This window comes from Phoenix dactylifera, chromosome 14 (assembly GCF_009389715.1).
Source record: "Phoenix dactylifera cultivar Barhee BC4 chromosome 14, palm_55x_up_171113_PBpolish2nd_filt_p, whole genome shotgun sequence".
Classification (NCBI taxonomy): Eukaryota; Viridiplantae; Streptophyta; class Magnoliopsida; order Arecales; family Arecaceae; genus Phoenix; species Phoenix dactylifera.
In genome coordinates, this window is record NC_052405.1 from 3,921,460 (window position 1) to 3,934,841 (window position 13,382).

Here is a 13,382-nt window from a genome sequence, read left to right on the forward strand (position 1 = left end):
TTAAATCCTTCCCACTTCCTTTTGTTACAACTCTACTTACTTCCTCATCTAAACCTTACCCTAGCAAGCTACCCAATACTTGTTACCTCAAATCCCAGAAGTCCTATGTCACGCCCCGAACCCAGCACCCGGGTCCGATACGCGACCGGCCGCATGAGCCCTAGAGCAGTGCCCTAAAGATCATGCAAGGCCTATGATTAACAAAAATTCCAATAAATCCACAATTAATTTAGTAATTCAAATAGATAAATCCGGTATGTCCAAATAAACAAATTAGTTCAATTACAAGATCTTCAAATGTTTATCGACATCAAAGAAGGATAAACAAATAAACTAACTAATGACTCTGGTACTCGCACTCTGCGCCCATCCCATCCAAATCTATGCATCCTACAACTCTGATAAAAAAGAAGAAGAAGAGGGGGTGAGCTTTACAGCCCAGTAAGAGTCCCTACATATCCACACCAACACAATAATAATATAGATTTGGAAATCACGACAAATCGATGCACATTTCATGAAATCATGTACAGTTTCCAAAAAACTCAAATAATCAATATAAATATGTACTTTAAACATCAATGCCAGTCCAGCTATATAAGAATGATATAGCATATGATAGCTCATAAATCTTCATTACTGTTTTCAATGCATTTTCTTTTCATTCTATATTAACTTGATCCAGATCAATTATCTTTCAGACTTTGGGCTACATTCCGGTCACGTTTCCGGCCCGTGACGAGGCAATCGATAGTATCACATTTTCGGCCTATGACGGGGCAATCGATAGTATCACATTTCCAGCCTATGATGGGGCAATCGATAATATCACATTTCCAGCCTGTGACGGGGCAATCGATAGTATCACATTTCCAGCCTGTGATGGGGCAATCGATAACTAACGAGATAAGCCCAAAGTCCCTACTCATTTAACCAATTCACATACACACATCAATTCCTTTTTCCATCTTATATCCGGCCTAGACTAACCAATGTCACATTTCCGGCCCGTGACAGGGCAATCAATATAACATGGTTAGTCCATCCACCATATCATTAGTCCAATTACGTAAATATAAGCTATGCTCAAGTATGTATCCATCATACTATCAATTACAAATAAACATGATCAAAATACGATTTAATACCAAAATATCATAACAACCACATTCATTAATCCAATTATGCAGGTGCAAGTTATGCGCATGCATGTATCCATCAAGATACCAATCACAAGCAAATACGATCAAAATATAATTTAATTTAAAACTTTTTTTGCTTTTTTACTTATCAGGATCATAGCACATCATACATATATGGTGTAAAAATATTTATATCATGCAGGATTGGCGTACAAAGATTCTTACACTTTGTTGAAAATTCAGACAAACTAATCATCCGCCCTCACGGCGATCTATGAACCGGGATGCGCAGGATCCCGCTTAGCATCCTCTCGTCCAACAGATTGTTTTCCTACATAACCAAGTCATCATTAAAATTTATCAAAGATATATGACAATCTAGGACCCCTATTTGATCCTCTAAATAGTACTCTAAAATCTAGCATCCCAGGACTATCTAGAGTCCTCAAAGCAATGATCTCCCCGGATCCAAGTGTAGAGAGAGAAAACATGAAGTGAGAAAGCTTAGAGAGAAGAGAGAGAAGATTAACAAGGAAAAGGAGAAGAAAACTCCCTTTCCCTTTCTCTCTTCTTCCTTCTTCCCGGCGGAAAGGGAGACGGTGCTCGGCACCGGGCAGCCCATGGCCGGCAACGCCCCATGGTCGTCGGCCCGTGGTGGTGCCGGCGGCCCGGCGACGGCCGGCCGAACGGAAGGAGGAAGAAGACCGAACATAGGTTCGGTTTCCCCATTAATCCGGCAGCTTACCGGCCGTATTCCCAAAGAAATAATGGCCAAAGACGAAGGAGAAGGAGGAGAGGGTGCTCACCTTACCTCCGGTGAGTTCCTCCGGCAAGATCGGCGACGAACAACCCAAGTTTCTCGCGGATCCCTTTTTTTTTCTTTCCTTTTTCTTTTGAACGGCACTCGGTTGATGCCCTAGGATGAGGAGAAAGGGATATTTTATAGATAGAGATTGGTTCCATTTAGGTAAGATTTAATCCCCCTTTTTCCTCTGTTTTTTTTTTTCCCCTCTTGCGGTGGATTCGGGGAGGGGTTGAAACAGGGGAGGGAGAAGATCCCGTTCGGGAGTCTCCCTCCCCTTCACATGAGTCGGGCCGGTGCTGTGGTTAGCGGGCCGGGCCGGCTCAAAAATGTGGCTCTTACATCCTACCCTTCTAGAACAACTCCCACCAACTATGTTAGAATAAAGTTATTACCCTAGCAAGCTACCCAACTTCGCTTTTCTAAAAGGAAGTAATGATCCTATTAAAAGGAGACCAAACTTTGATGTCATCTGTTTTTCTAATTGTGATCTCATCTCCAGTCAAGAAACCAAGACTTCCAATCCCACCACTTCTTTTCTTAGGTTTTTGTGGGGTAACCACATGGACAAATAGTCAGTATTAGATGCTAATAGCTCTTCTAGGGTATTCTAGTGGGTTGGAACATGATAATTTTTTTTTTAGAAATCTGTCCAACCATGAGTTTTTCCACTTTTGGTAGAACAATTCTATGCCTCTCTCAACCTCACTTGGACCTGCACTTGAAGGTTTATGGCCTAACAGCTGATCACTTCATAAAGTTTTCTGGAATTAATCAAGAAAGGTTCGATCCTTCCTCGCTGGTGCTTGGATTTTGGGTGGTGATTTCAACATCACAAGATCCTATTTTGATCAAAGAGGATGTTCTCAATGCATGGCCGATTCATTAGCCTTTGTAATGTCGCTACTGAGCTAGATTTGATTGGATTTGAACTCAATGACATAAACTTTACTAGATTAATTTAAGAGAACATCTTTCTATGGCATAGTTGGTTTTTTTTTTTTTTGGTCACCGAAGTGTGAGATTCTTTTCCCTAACTCAAAGCCAATTTGCTCTCCTCTAGGTGGTCTCAAATCATGTCCCCATTGTCTTGACTTGCATATTCTCCTTCCATGCATGCGCCGAAGCTATTTAGATTTGAAAGTTGGTGGCTTAAAGAACCTGATACTAATGATATAATTCAAGCAGTATTGGAAAATACTACATGTGTGAAATCCATGCTACAAGCATGTTCTCAAGATTTGAGCAGCCAGCATATTAAAAGATATCAAACATACTGTAAATGAAGTCATTGACATGAGCGAAGAAATTGCCGATCTCTCAGCTTGATGACCATGCCATTAAAGAAATTCCAATCTTCTCTATGGGGGATGTCAATGCTAAAGAAGAACTTTATTGGAAGCATAACATGAGTTACTTCCATAGAGTGGCCTTGGCTAAGAAAAGAAGAAACACCATTGCCATTCTATGATGGATGGATTGGAAATCGCTTCATAGTAAGATATTTCTTTGGAACTTTATGTTGTATAAGTTTCTCTTCAATGGCCAGACAACATGTGTCTCCTCTATCTCTGAACTGGTCTCAGCCATATGGTGAATTAAATCTGTTATCTTTAGTTGATAAAAAAAATGATCTCCTCTTACTTTTTGATAACTTCTATTAGAATAAGAGGACCCTTGATCTTACCAAGATTAATTATGCTTCTAGCTCGACAAGAATCACTACTAAAAAATTAGCCTCAGGCTAAGTGCCCTAATACCTGCACTGTATCAAAGATTCTAAATTGGCCTTCATCAAAGGATGGTATGCATTACAAAACTTTATATCTGCTCATGATATTATATTGCACTATGGGGGGTATAGTTCTAAGGTTGCCGTACTCAAGATTAACTTTATGAAAGGCATTCGATAACATCAACCGGAATTTTCTTTTGTCTATACTTAGGGTTAGAGGTTTTCCTGAACTAAGGATTAGCTGGAATTTTCGTATAATTATCGCATGTTTTTCCACTGTCTTTCTACTAGTTTATCATGATTTTGCTAATCTTCCACTCCAAGTCTCCAAGCAGCCATAACTTGCCATACTTTCTCCAACCTTTCCAACATCCAAGTCCCCATCAATTAAGAGTACTGTGTTCTTTCCTAGACAGGAATTAGTCCACATGTTAGTGGAGAGAGTTTGTTATTAACAAGACCAAGTCAATTACACTAATAAAAAGGGTAATATATGAAGAACCTGCTTAACCCCTAAACTTTCCACGTGCTAAAATATCTCTCTCCAGTCCACTCCGTCCCAACAAACCGACGAGGGATGGAAAGTTCGAGGAAACCTCCCTATACCTTCCTCATCCCACTCTATTCCAAATTAGAAGTTATCAGTTGGACCAAATCCACCGACGATGTGCATATGCGTGGATGGAAAAAAAAGTAAGAGATTAAAAAAAATTATCTCCTACACTGTACACACCAACATTGTCATGTATGTAGCTGATTACTACCGATGGTTCCTATAATAATGCATCAAGATGCATACTTGATAAATAAAGCGTACAGAAATCAGTGGTTGTGATTGGTTATATGCCCGACCATTTTAGTGCATGCGGAGTAGATAATAATAATCACCAACCAAACCCGTTTTCTTTTCTGCCCTTTGAAGTCCGCGACGAGCTCTCCAACCCAAATGGACTCTTCAAACTCTCTCGAGAGTCAAGACCCACTCAAACGCGCAAGACGTTTCCTCTTCCACGGTTCCACCCCTAAATATCAGCGATAACATTACGGCCGTTGCAGGGAGTAGTGGAGCAGGGGGCCGCGGCGTGCCTCAGAGGAACAGTCTGTTGTTGTCGAGAGATTGCCGACTCGGGGTCGGATTGCTGGATCAAGGGGCAGCCGACTCGGGGTCGGGCTGCGGAGCCGAAGATATCCGACCCGAGGTCGGATTGCTGGATCAAGGGGCAGCCGACTCGGGGTCGGGCTGCGGAGCCGAAGATATCCGACCCGAGGTCGGATTGCTGGATCAAGGGGCAGCCGTAGTCTTCCTGGGCGCGCGTGCCGGTCACGTGGGGCATGGTGGCTAAGTTCCCCCGTAACACTTAGGGTTAGAGGTTTTCCTGAACGAAGGATCAGTTGGAATTTTCGTATAATTATCGCACGTTTTTCCACTGTCTTTCTACTAGTTTATCATGATTTTGCTAATCTTCCACTCCGAGTCTCCAAGCAGCCATAACTTGCCATACTTTCTCCAACCTTTCCAACATCCAAGTCCCCATCAATTAAGAGTGCTGTGTTCTTTCCTAGACAGGAATTAGTCCACATGTTAGTGGAGAGAGTTTATTATTAACAGGGAGAAGTCAAGGAGCATAATTAACAAGACCAAGTCAATTACACTTATAAAAAAGGTAATATATGAAGAACCTGCTTAACCCCTAAACTTTCCACGTGCTAAAATATCTCTCTCCAGTCCACTCCGTCTCAACAAACTGACGAGGGATGGAAAGCTCGAGGAAACCTCCTTATGCCTTCCTCATCCCACTCTATTCCAAATTAGAAGTTATCGGTTGGACCAGATCCACCAACGATACGCATATGCGTGGATGGAAAAAAAAAAAAAAAGTAAAAGATTAAAATTTTTTATCTCCTACACTGCACACACCAACATTGTCGTGTATGTAGCTGATTATTACTATCGTTGGTTCCTATAATAATGCATCAAGATGCATACTTGATAAATAAAGCATACAGAAATTAGTGGTTGTGATTGGCTGTGTGCCCGATCATTTTAGTGCATGCGGAGTATATAATGATTACTCCATCTGAGGAGCGTGATTTAGAACTGGTGCACGTGGTCCAAACCAGTGATTTCACCAACCAATCCCCTTTTTCTGCCCTTTGAAGTCCGCGACGAGCTCTCCAACCCAAATAGACTGTTCAAACTCTCTCGAGAGTCAAGACCCACTCAAACGCGCAAGACGTTTCCTCTTCTACCCCTAAATAAGCCATGTGATCCCTAAATTTCTCGCCCTCTCCTCCTTATATCGTAATATCTCGCTCAGTCTCTCAAACCTTCTCTTGTATTATATTATTCCACAAGATTTCTTCGCCTGGTGCTCGGCCGTCGTTTCTTGGACCGTCTTTGATGGATCCGGTGGTGGTGTCGCAGCTGGCGACGGGGCTCGGGGTTCTGGCCGGGGCGATGCTGGTGAAGTCGGCGATGGAGCGGCCGATGGCCGGGCCCGGGGAGTGGCGGCCGCCGCGGTGCGCCACGTGCAACGGCACGGGCCGGGTCACGTGCCTGTGCGCCCGGTGGTCGGACGGCGATGTCGGGTGCCGGACCTGCGCCGGGTCCGGCCGGATGGCCTGCAGCCGCTGCGGTGGGTCCGGCACCGGCCGGCCACTCCCCATCCGGCTGAACCTGCGGTCCAACCGGTCGCCGTAACTATAAGAGAAAGAGAAATATCCAGATATCAAAGATTACGTTATGTATATTGGTCAGCTATTTTTGGATTGGTGGGAAATTATATGATTTTAGATGATGATTTTCATGTAGAAGTTTCAGTCAATTTACGAACAAGATGGAGTTGATGTCTGTTTTTTCTGTGTACTACATCTCATATATTGATTAAAAGAAAGAAAAAAAATACAGATTATAAGCAAGATGTCTTGTTTTTCTGCATCCTTTTGCTTTGTTTTATTTTGTTTTTTTTGTGCTATATTATTTTTTCCTTGAGAAAATTTTGATGTGTTATTTATGCTTGGATGCTTGAGTTGATGTCATATGAAGAAACGAGCATGAAGATTTAATCTTTGGAGGTGAGTCTATATGTTAGAATTTGAAATTTGCAATGGATTTGTATTTTTTTTTCCATTCTTAATCTTTGATGCTCCCGTTGATCACTTATCATATAAATTTGTATAGGCAATGAGAAACATGGTGTAGTGTGAATACTAGATTCAAAGAGAGAGAGAGAGAGAGAGAGAGAGAGAGAGAGAGAGAGAGAGAGAGATGAGATTTTTCTAAGTCAGCTTTAGGATTTTCTTTTCTATTTTCCCACTGTTTTTTAGCTAATTTGTGGACTATTTGGATCAATGTTAAAGTTGGGGAAAAGGGCTTAGAATTGATATGGTGAATTAGTGCAACCAATGATTAGTGTTATCTGGACACTTGTGTCTAGCACCAAATATCTGTATCAAATATGCGTCTAAGTCAGTTATATGCTGGATACTTGGATATTTATGAAGTTCTTTGAAAGACACTTTTAAAGATTAGAAGAGGAACTCTTCCAATAACGATTTTGATCCTCTAATTTGTTATTAGGGTTGAGTAGTTGTTTGTTCGAGATTTCTTAAAGATGTAGATGTGAATATTATTTTGCTAATATCCTTAAGTTAATGGGGAAGTTTGAATGAGAAACATGTATATTAAAAATATCTTAACAAACAATATCTTTTTAACATTTTCTTTTTAATGTTTAAACAGATAACGTTTAGTGGTATAATTTTATAAGTTAGTCAAATTTATATGATATTCTACGTATCCTCGTATCTTTCTTTTCCCACTTGCTGAGTCAAGTACTTGGTTACATGTTCGAATCTAATTCTTATATCTGTGTCCATGCAACACTAGCAAAGACCCCTGGAAAATTCTTTGCATTATGAAAGACAGGAAAAACTTTTGACAGCATGATGATTGGTAATCATAACCCCCAACTTTTTGGGTCAGTCAACTTATGGTTAGTAATCACGGCATGATGACTAGAACAGAGAAAAACAATCAAATGTTCTACACATGTGTGCTATTTTATTCTCACAAATTTCCCATCGTTTGGCACACTGGAATGTTCATACACAATTTCTTTTATCTAATAACAATTATGGTTTCCATGCACCGGTGTCATTATTTTCTAAATAATCTGGTTTACTTTAGATGCTTGTAAGATCAAGTACATGGTATATTACCTGTTGTTACTTCGAGATGTGGATGTTATGTGTGTGAGTGTGCTTTTTTTTTTTTTTTGAGGGGGTGGGGTGGGGGTTGCATGTTATGTAAACCTGCTAGGAGAGGAATGGCTAGAATTCCATCTTTAGTCTCCTGAAAAGGTGTCTTTGGTGAAATCATCTTCTTCCAGCATGTCCATGTTTTATAAAGAATTGATTTAAATTAGCAGATAAAATTACTAATAGTTATGGATACTATGGTTTGATCTACTTTCTAATTGCCTTTTGAATTATCTGAAAGACATTCTGGCATGATGTAGAAGAGTCTTTGTAAAATGCATGATTTAAAGAGGAAATGACAGATTTTTCTTCAATGGGAATAATTATAATTGGTATCTTCAAGAAAAAATTAAGATGTTAGGTGGCCTTCCAATCCGAAATGTTGTACAAACTCTTATATAACACCCTCTTAACAAAGGAAAAAATTGAGAAAATATTCTTTTTAGGTGGTTGCAATAATGGACTCTGAAAATGTGTTACCGATAAATGCAATCCCAAACATTACCAAGGGGTTCACCGTACCTAGCCAATTTACAGAGAAATCTCTTCCCATCTATCACTTCAGTCGCTTTTCTGTCAAAAAAAAATTCTTCTGCTGATATGCAATCTGACAAGCAACCCCCATATACAAGATTCCTTACGTAAACCCCTATCTGATATTCCATAAATGTGTCAACACTCTGAAAAGTATCTCATATCCTATCTCATATTTTTGTGGCCTATGCTCTCTCCTATTCTTTTTACACAAGCCTCCATTTACCATGCCTTCCTGGATAACTAGACATCCAAGGTACTTCTCATACATGTCAATTAGCTAATAGATATGTTTTATCTGTCTTTTTCTGTATAAATTATTTGTGACAGGGAAAATATGAGGGGCTGAGATCCATCAATGAAATTGTACCAATATGTTTAATAGTTGTATTTAATATATGAATTGTAAGTGTGAATACCTCCTTCCACGAACAGACACACGCAAAGTTTTTTTTTTTTTGCATTTTCAGAAAATAGCTATATATTTACTATGAAATATTTGTCAATCTTTTTCCAGTCTTCATCATTGGACATGGCTACCTTGTTGACCCTTTAACATTCTCTTATTGCTAGGCTTTTCGTGCTGCCTTTTGTTGTGAGAAAGCTGTTGAAAGTCAAATAGACTATTGGTGGCTTTCATCTTCCTTGGAGTGGAAGTATTGCTGCTCTGATCACTGAGCCACTGAAGTTGAATGTAGAAATTCAATCTTGGCTGTTTCTGGGTCTCATTTTTGAAGAAATCAAGATTTCTCTGAAATTAAACTACTATTTCTCACCAGATTTGATCACTTAATGTTATTTGGACTTTCTTCATTTCCATGTCTCAAGCTTTTTTGATTTTTGTCCTTTTGTTTTCTGACATTAATTATTGTTTCAACTTTCAACCAATATTATCAGATTTGGACCCAATTTATTCAGCCTGATTCTCCTCCATTTGACCTCCAACTTCTAAGAAGCTCTCTATTTATACCTTAACATTTCTGAATGATCTTGAAGCTTGTCCAAACTCCTGTAAATCTACCTTATTATTGCTTTGTTTATGAGAAAGATGGAATTGATGCTGTTAAGATTTTGAAAGATCGTAAAGATTTCAAATATATTATGGATAATATGGGCTGATTCACTGCCATGAATATTCGTAAGCAAGGTCCAATATAAAAATTTTCTTGTAAACTAGACCCTAACATTAGCGATTACTAATAAGCCAGCTCAAAGGGGTGAATCTATACCATTTCCATGGATTAACAAGGATTGCAATGTTGGTAATCAAGCTATTAATGCTCTTTCTCCATATGTTCCCCATCTAAGCTCTCTTCTCTATGTGACTCTTTCTCTCCTCTTTATTTCTTCTTCATCATCTTGTTTATTATTCCTATACTGTGGCATATTGGACTCAAAGATCTAGCCTTCTTCTTTTCTGATATTTGACCTCTCTTCCTAGCCAAAGAAACAAATATGTACTTCTCATCCTATTAATCACTATGCTTTTTTGAAATTTCTTTCTCTTGCATAACCTTAGCTTTGAATATCTCATCCATGGGTTGAAAGTATCATGCCATATCAGTACGTATTTGCTGTATGCACCATCACAAGACATGGTTTGAGTAAATCAAACTTATGGAGTGGACTATCTTTAGACATTCTTATTGTTTACCAGTTGGAACTCTGTTGGAGTACTCATCATTATTGTCGCTAACCTAATATAGCTCTTGTTCGACTTGGATGTTAAGACGGTATTTTGGTAGAGTGGGGAGATGCATAATACCTTCATTGACCCTAATTAGAAGAGAGTCAATCTTGCCACATGAAGAGGGTCATATATAGCCTTAACATCTCCTCGTGCTTGGTTTGACAAAATTTAGTCATCCCTTTTGCGACTACAGATTTATGAGAAGTCGATCATTTTTGATATATCAAAAGGACCCCTCATGGACTTTTGTTATTCTTTATCTTCTTAGCGTTGAGGTAGCACATTCCAACAACGGTTGTGCTATCCTAGCAAACATATATCTTGGACTTGCTTAAGAACATTGGATAATTCTTTCCTTGTTTACATTGCTGGTTTCATTCAATTAATCAACCTGTATACATGCTGAAGGTTTTAAATACCGATATTGGAACTTGTAATTTTTTTCTATTGGATTGGTACAGTAGTGGTATGGTACTGGTAGCGACCGTATGCACTGCAATTGAAAACATCAAAAATAATAAAAAGGTATTGGTACCAAGTAGTATGGTTGGTACTAGGGTCAACGCAACTGTCTCGAACTGGGCGATTCCGGCCATACCGAGCCGTCTCAGAGGCGAACTGGGATGGTTCCAGTAATGAAAACGAAACCATTGCCGGAGGGGGAGAAGGAGAAGGAAAGAGAGAAAAAGCGAAAGCGAGTAGGAAAGGGAGGGAGGCTTGCGGAGGGTGGCGAAGGCAATTCGATTTGCCGACTTTATTTAAAAATTGCGAATTTTTTTAGCGATTGGGCTTCTGTTTCGAACGAAACAGGAGAATGGCTGTAACCTCCGTTTGCTACCCGGGCGCCAGCCTCCGCCGGCCTCTCTCCCTCTCTCCCCCTTCTCTCTATTTTTCTCTCTACCGTTCGCCCTCTTCCCTGCCTCCCCTACTGTGTTGGTACAGGCCCAGCCCGACGTAGGCCCGTGTTGCCAGGCAATCGGTCCGGTGCCCGATACCGGTACAGTAGACCATGGTTGGTACAATACTATCGGATGCATCGCTATGTACTAGGATGAGCTGGTTGACCGACGTCTTTGCACCCGTACAAGTGTCGGTTTCATATCAGAATAGTACGAGACTGACGTTACCGTCTTGTTCTGATGGTTTTTGAATCTATGCACATGCTATTACTTCCAATAAGGTTTTGATAGAGGCCTTTCACCACCAAAATAGCAATTGGAATCTAACCATATGATTGGATGCTCGTTTATTTCTTTGGTTGAGTTTGGCATCACTACTATTTTTCAGTTTTCAAGTTTCATGTAAACTAAAACTAATGTTTTTTTTTTGAAAATCTAAATCTAGAACTTGTTTGATAGTCACTTGGGTTATGTTTGGTGGCAGTTGTGCTGGTGATGGCGGCTAGTGTTGCAGTGAGAGTTGGTGGTGTGGCACCATTGGCGACTAGTGGCCGGCTGCTAGGTTGTCAAGGATGGTGGTGGCGGTAGAGTGACCATGGATGATTTTGGTTTTCGAAAAAAAAGAGGTGAAAACTAGATTTTTTTTTTTCAGTTTCCACAATTTCTAGAAATTGAGAAAGGGTTTTTGACAAATTGAAAATGGAAACTAGGTTGCCAAATGTCGTTTCTGCCTTGGTTTCTGTGTTTTTCAAAATGAAAATTGAATATTGGAAACTTGCAGTGATGCCAAACAAGGCCTTTTTATGTGATCTTGTGGACTTATTACCGAGGCTGTTGAAGCTGGATGCGCTAATTCAATCTTTAATTAGTTGTTCTGGGTGTTGTTTTTGGTAAAAGTTGAGATTTCTTCATGACCAAACTAATGCTAGTCATGTGACTTTGATTATTTTATCTTATTTTGACTCCATTCATCCTTCAGGCTTTCAAGTTTGGCTTTGTCGTTTTATATTGTAACATTGACTACCTCCAATATCAGTCAGTTGATTAGCCTCAAATTTGGTCTGATTGGCTTTATTTCCCTTCATTTTGCTTGCAGTTTTATCAAATTAACCTTATCCCTTCCTAATCTTCCCCTCATCATTGAAACCTGTTTCATAGGACTTGACACCATTTTACCAGGGTTGTGATGGCACAAGTTGTTGTTTCTTAATCCGATCTTTCTGAAAATTTTCATCTTTGGTAAATTTAAAAGGCAGGAGATTATTATGTGGAAAGCTTCGCATCATATGCTTTGAAACGTAGGCAACGATTGAATGTTCAGCTGAAACTGACTGAAATTGTTGAAACTATCTCACTTTAAGCCATTTTTGCTATTTGGGGACTGATATTGAATCTCGGTTATCTTGGTGAACCTTGGGGGACAATGAAGCATTGTCGATGTTCACTTTGATATCCCCTACTTGTTTTCTTTTGAAAACTAAAACAATTTGCTATCTTTTTTTTTTAAATATTGCTAAATGAGTTTAGATGGTAAAGCCAAGCAAGATCTACGGGATCTTTCTTGCTTTGAATTGTTAAGTGGAGTCCTTTGAATTTGTTTACTATCTAGGAAGCATGATCTTCAATAAATTATTTCATTCGTATAACATATCTAATGTATTTAATCTCAACAAACTTCAGTTTTAAGCTAAAACTACCTAAACTACACAAAATCCTGGATAACTCAAAATCAATAAAGTGAGGTGAAACTAGTTGCCTTATTCTTATGAATGCATCTGCAGAATATTGCTGGATATAAGATGTTCTTGCTAGCAGAATCTATGCAATATCTTGCTGCATAACCACCTTTAATATTCTAATGTGCTAAAATGGCAGACTTCTCTTTTCAAGAAGATGTTTTTCTTTTTTCTTTGATTTATTTGATGATGGGTCTTTATTTTTATAAAATATGTTGTTTTTCCCCTGAACCGACATTGCTTACGGTGCCTTGCGCGCGCTGACGTCGAACAGGCTTTCTTTCTTGGGTTTGCATTTGCATGTAGAAGGTAGCACTCCAAAGTTTCCATCTTTTGCCATACACTGTGTGGTAATATTCTTGTGCAATGAATATGGCCAATATATCATTTGAAGTAAACTCAAGCACAAAAATCAACTGGTTTTTATAAATTCTTAATGCCTGAGATATGTTGGTTTTGTAGTTATTTTATGTGTTTAAAGCACATATACTTGGTAGCAATCATTACGCCTTTGCTATTATCTTTTTTCTATTTTTAAAAAACTTTAAAAAAACGAAATTGGGTTGCATCAAGAAAGTTGCAGA

General features: G+C 39.3%; 1 protein-coding gene across 1 annotated transcript; it reads left to right on the forward strand.

Moving 5' to 3' along the window:
- Positions 1-5,864: 5,864 nt before the first annotated feature.
- LOC103718324 lies at positions 5,865-6,615 on the forward strand. The gene has a single exon (XM_008807082.4). The coding sequence runs from the start codon at positions 6,081-6,083 to the stop codon at positions 6,378-6,380; it is 300 nt and encodes a 99-aa protein (XP_008805304.2). The 5' UTR covers positions 5,865-6,080; the 3' UTR covers positions 6,381-6,615.
- The last annotated feature ends 6,767 nt before the right edge of the window (positions 6,616-13,382 follow it).

Bases quoted from the DNA above. Each gene is read 5' to 3' on its own strand.
- LOC103718324 (XM_008807082.4), top strand. From the start codon at position 6,081: ATGGATCCGGTGGTGGTGTCGCAGCTGGCGACGGGGCTCGGGGTTCTG.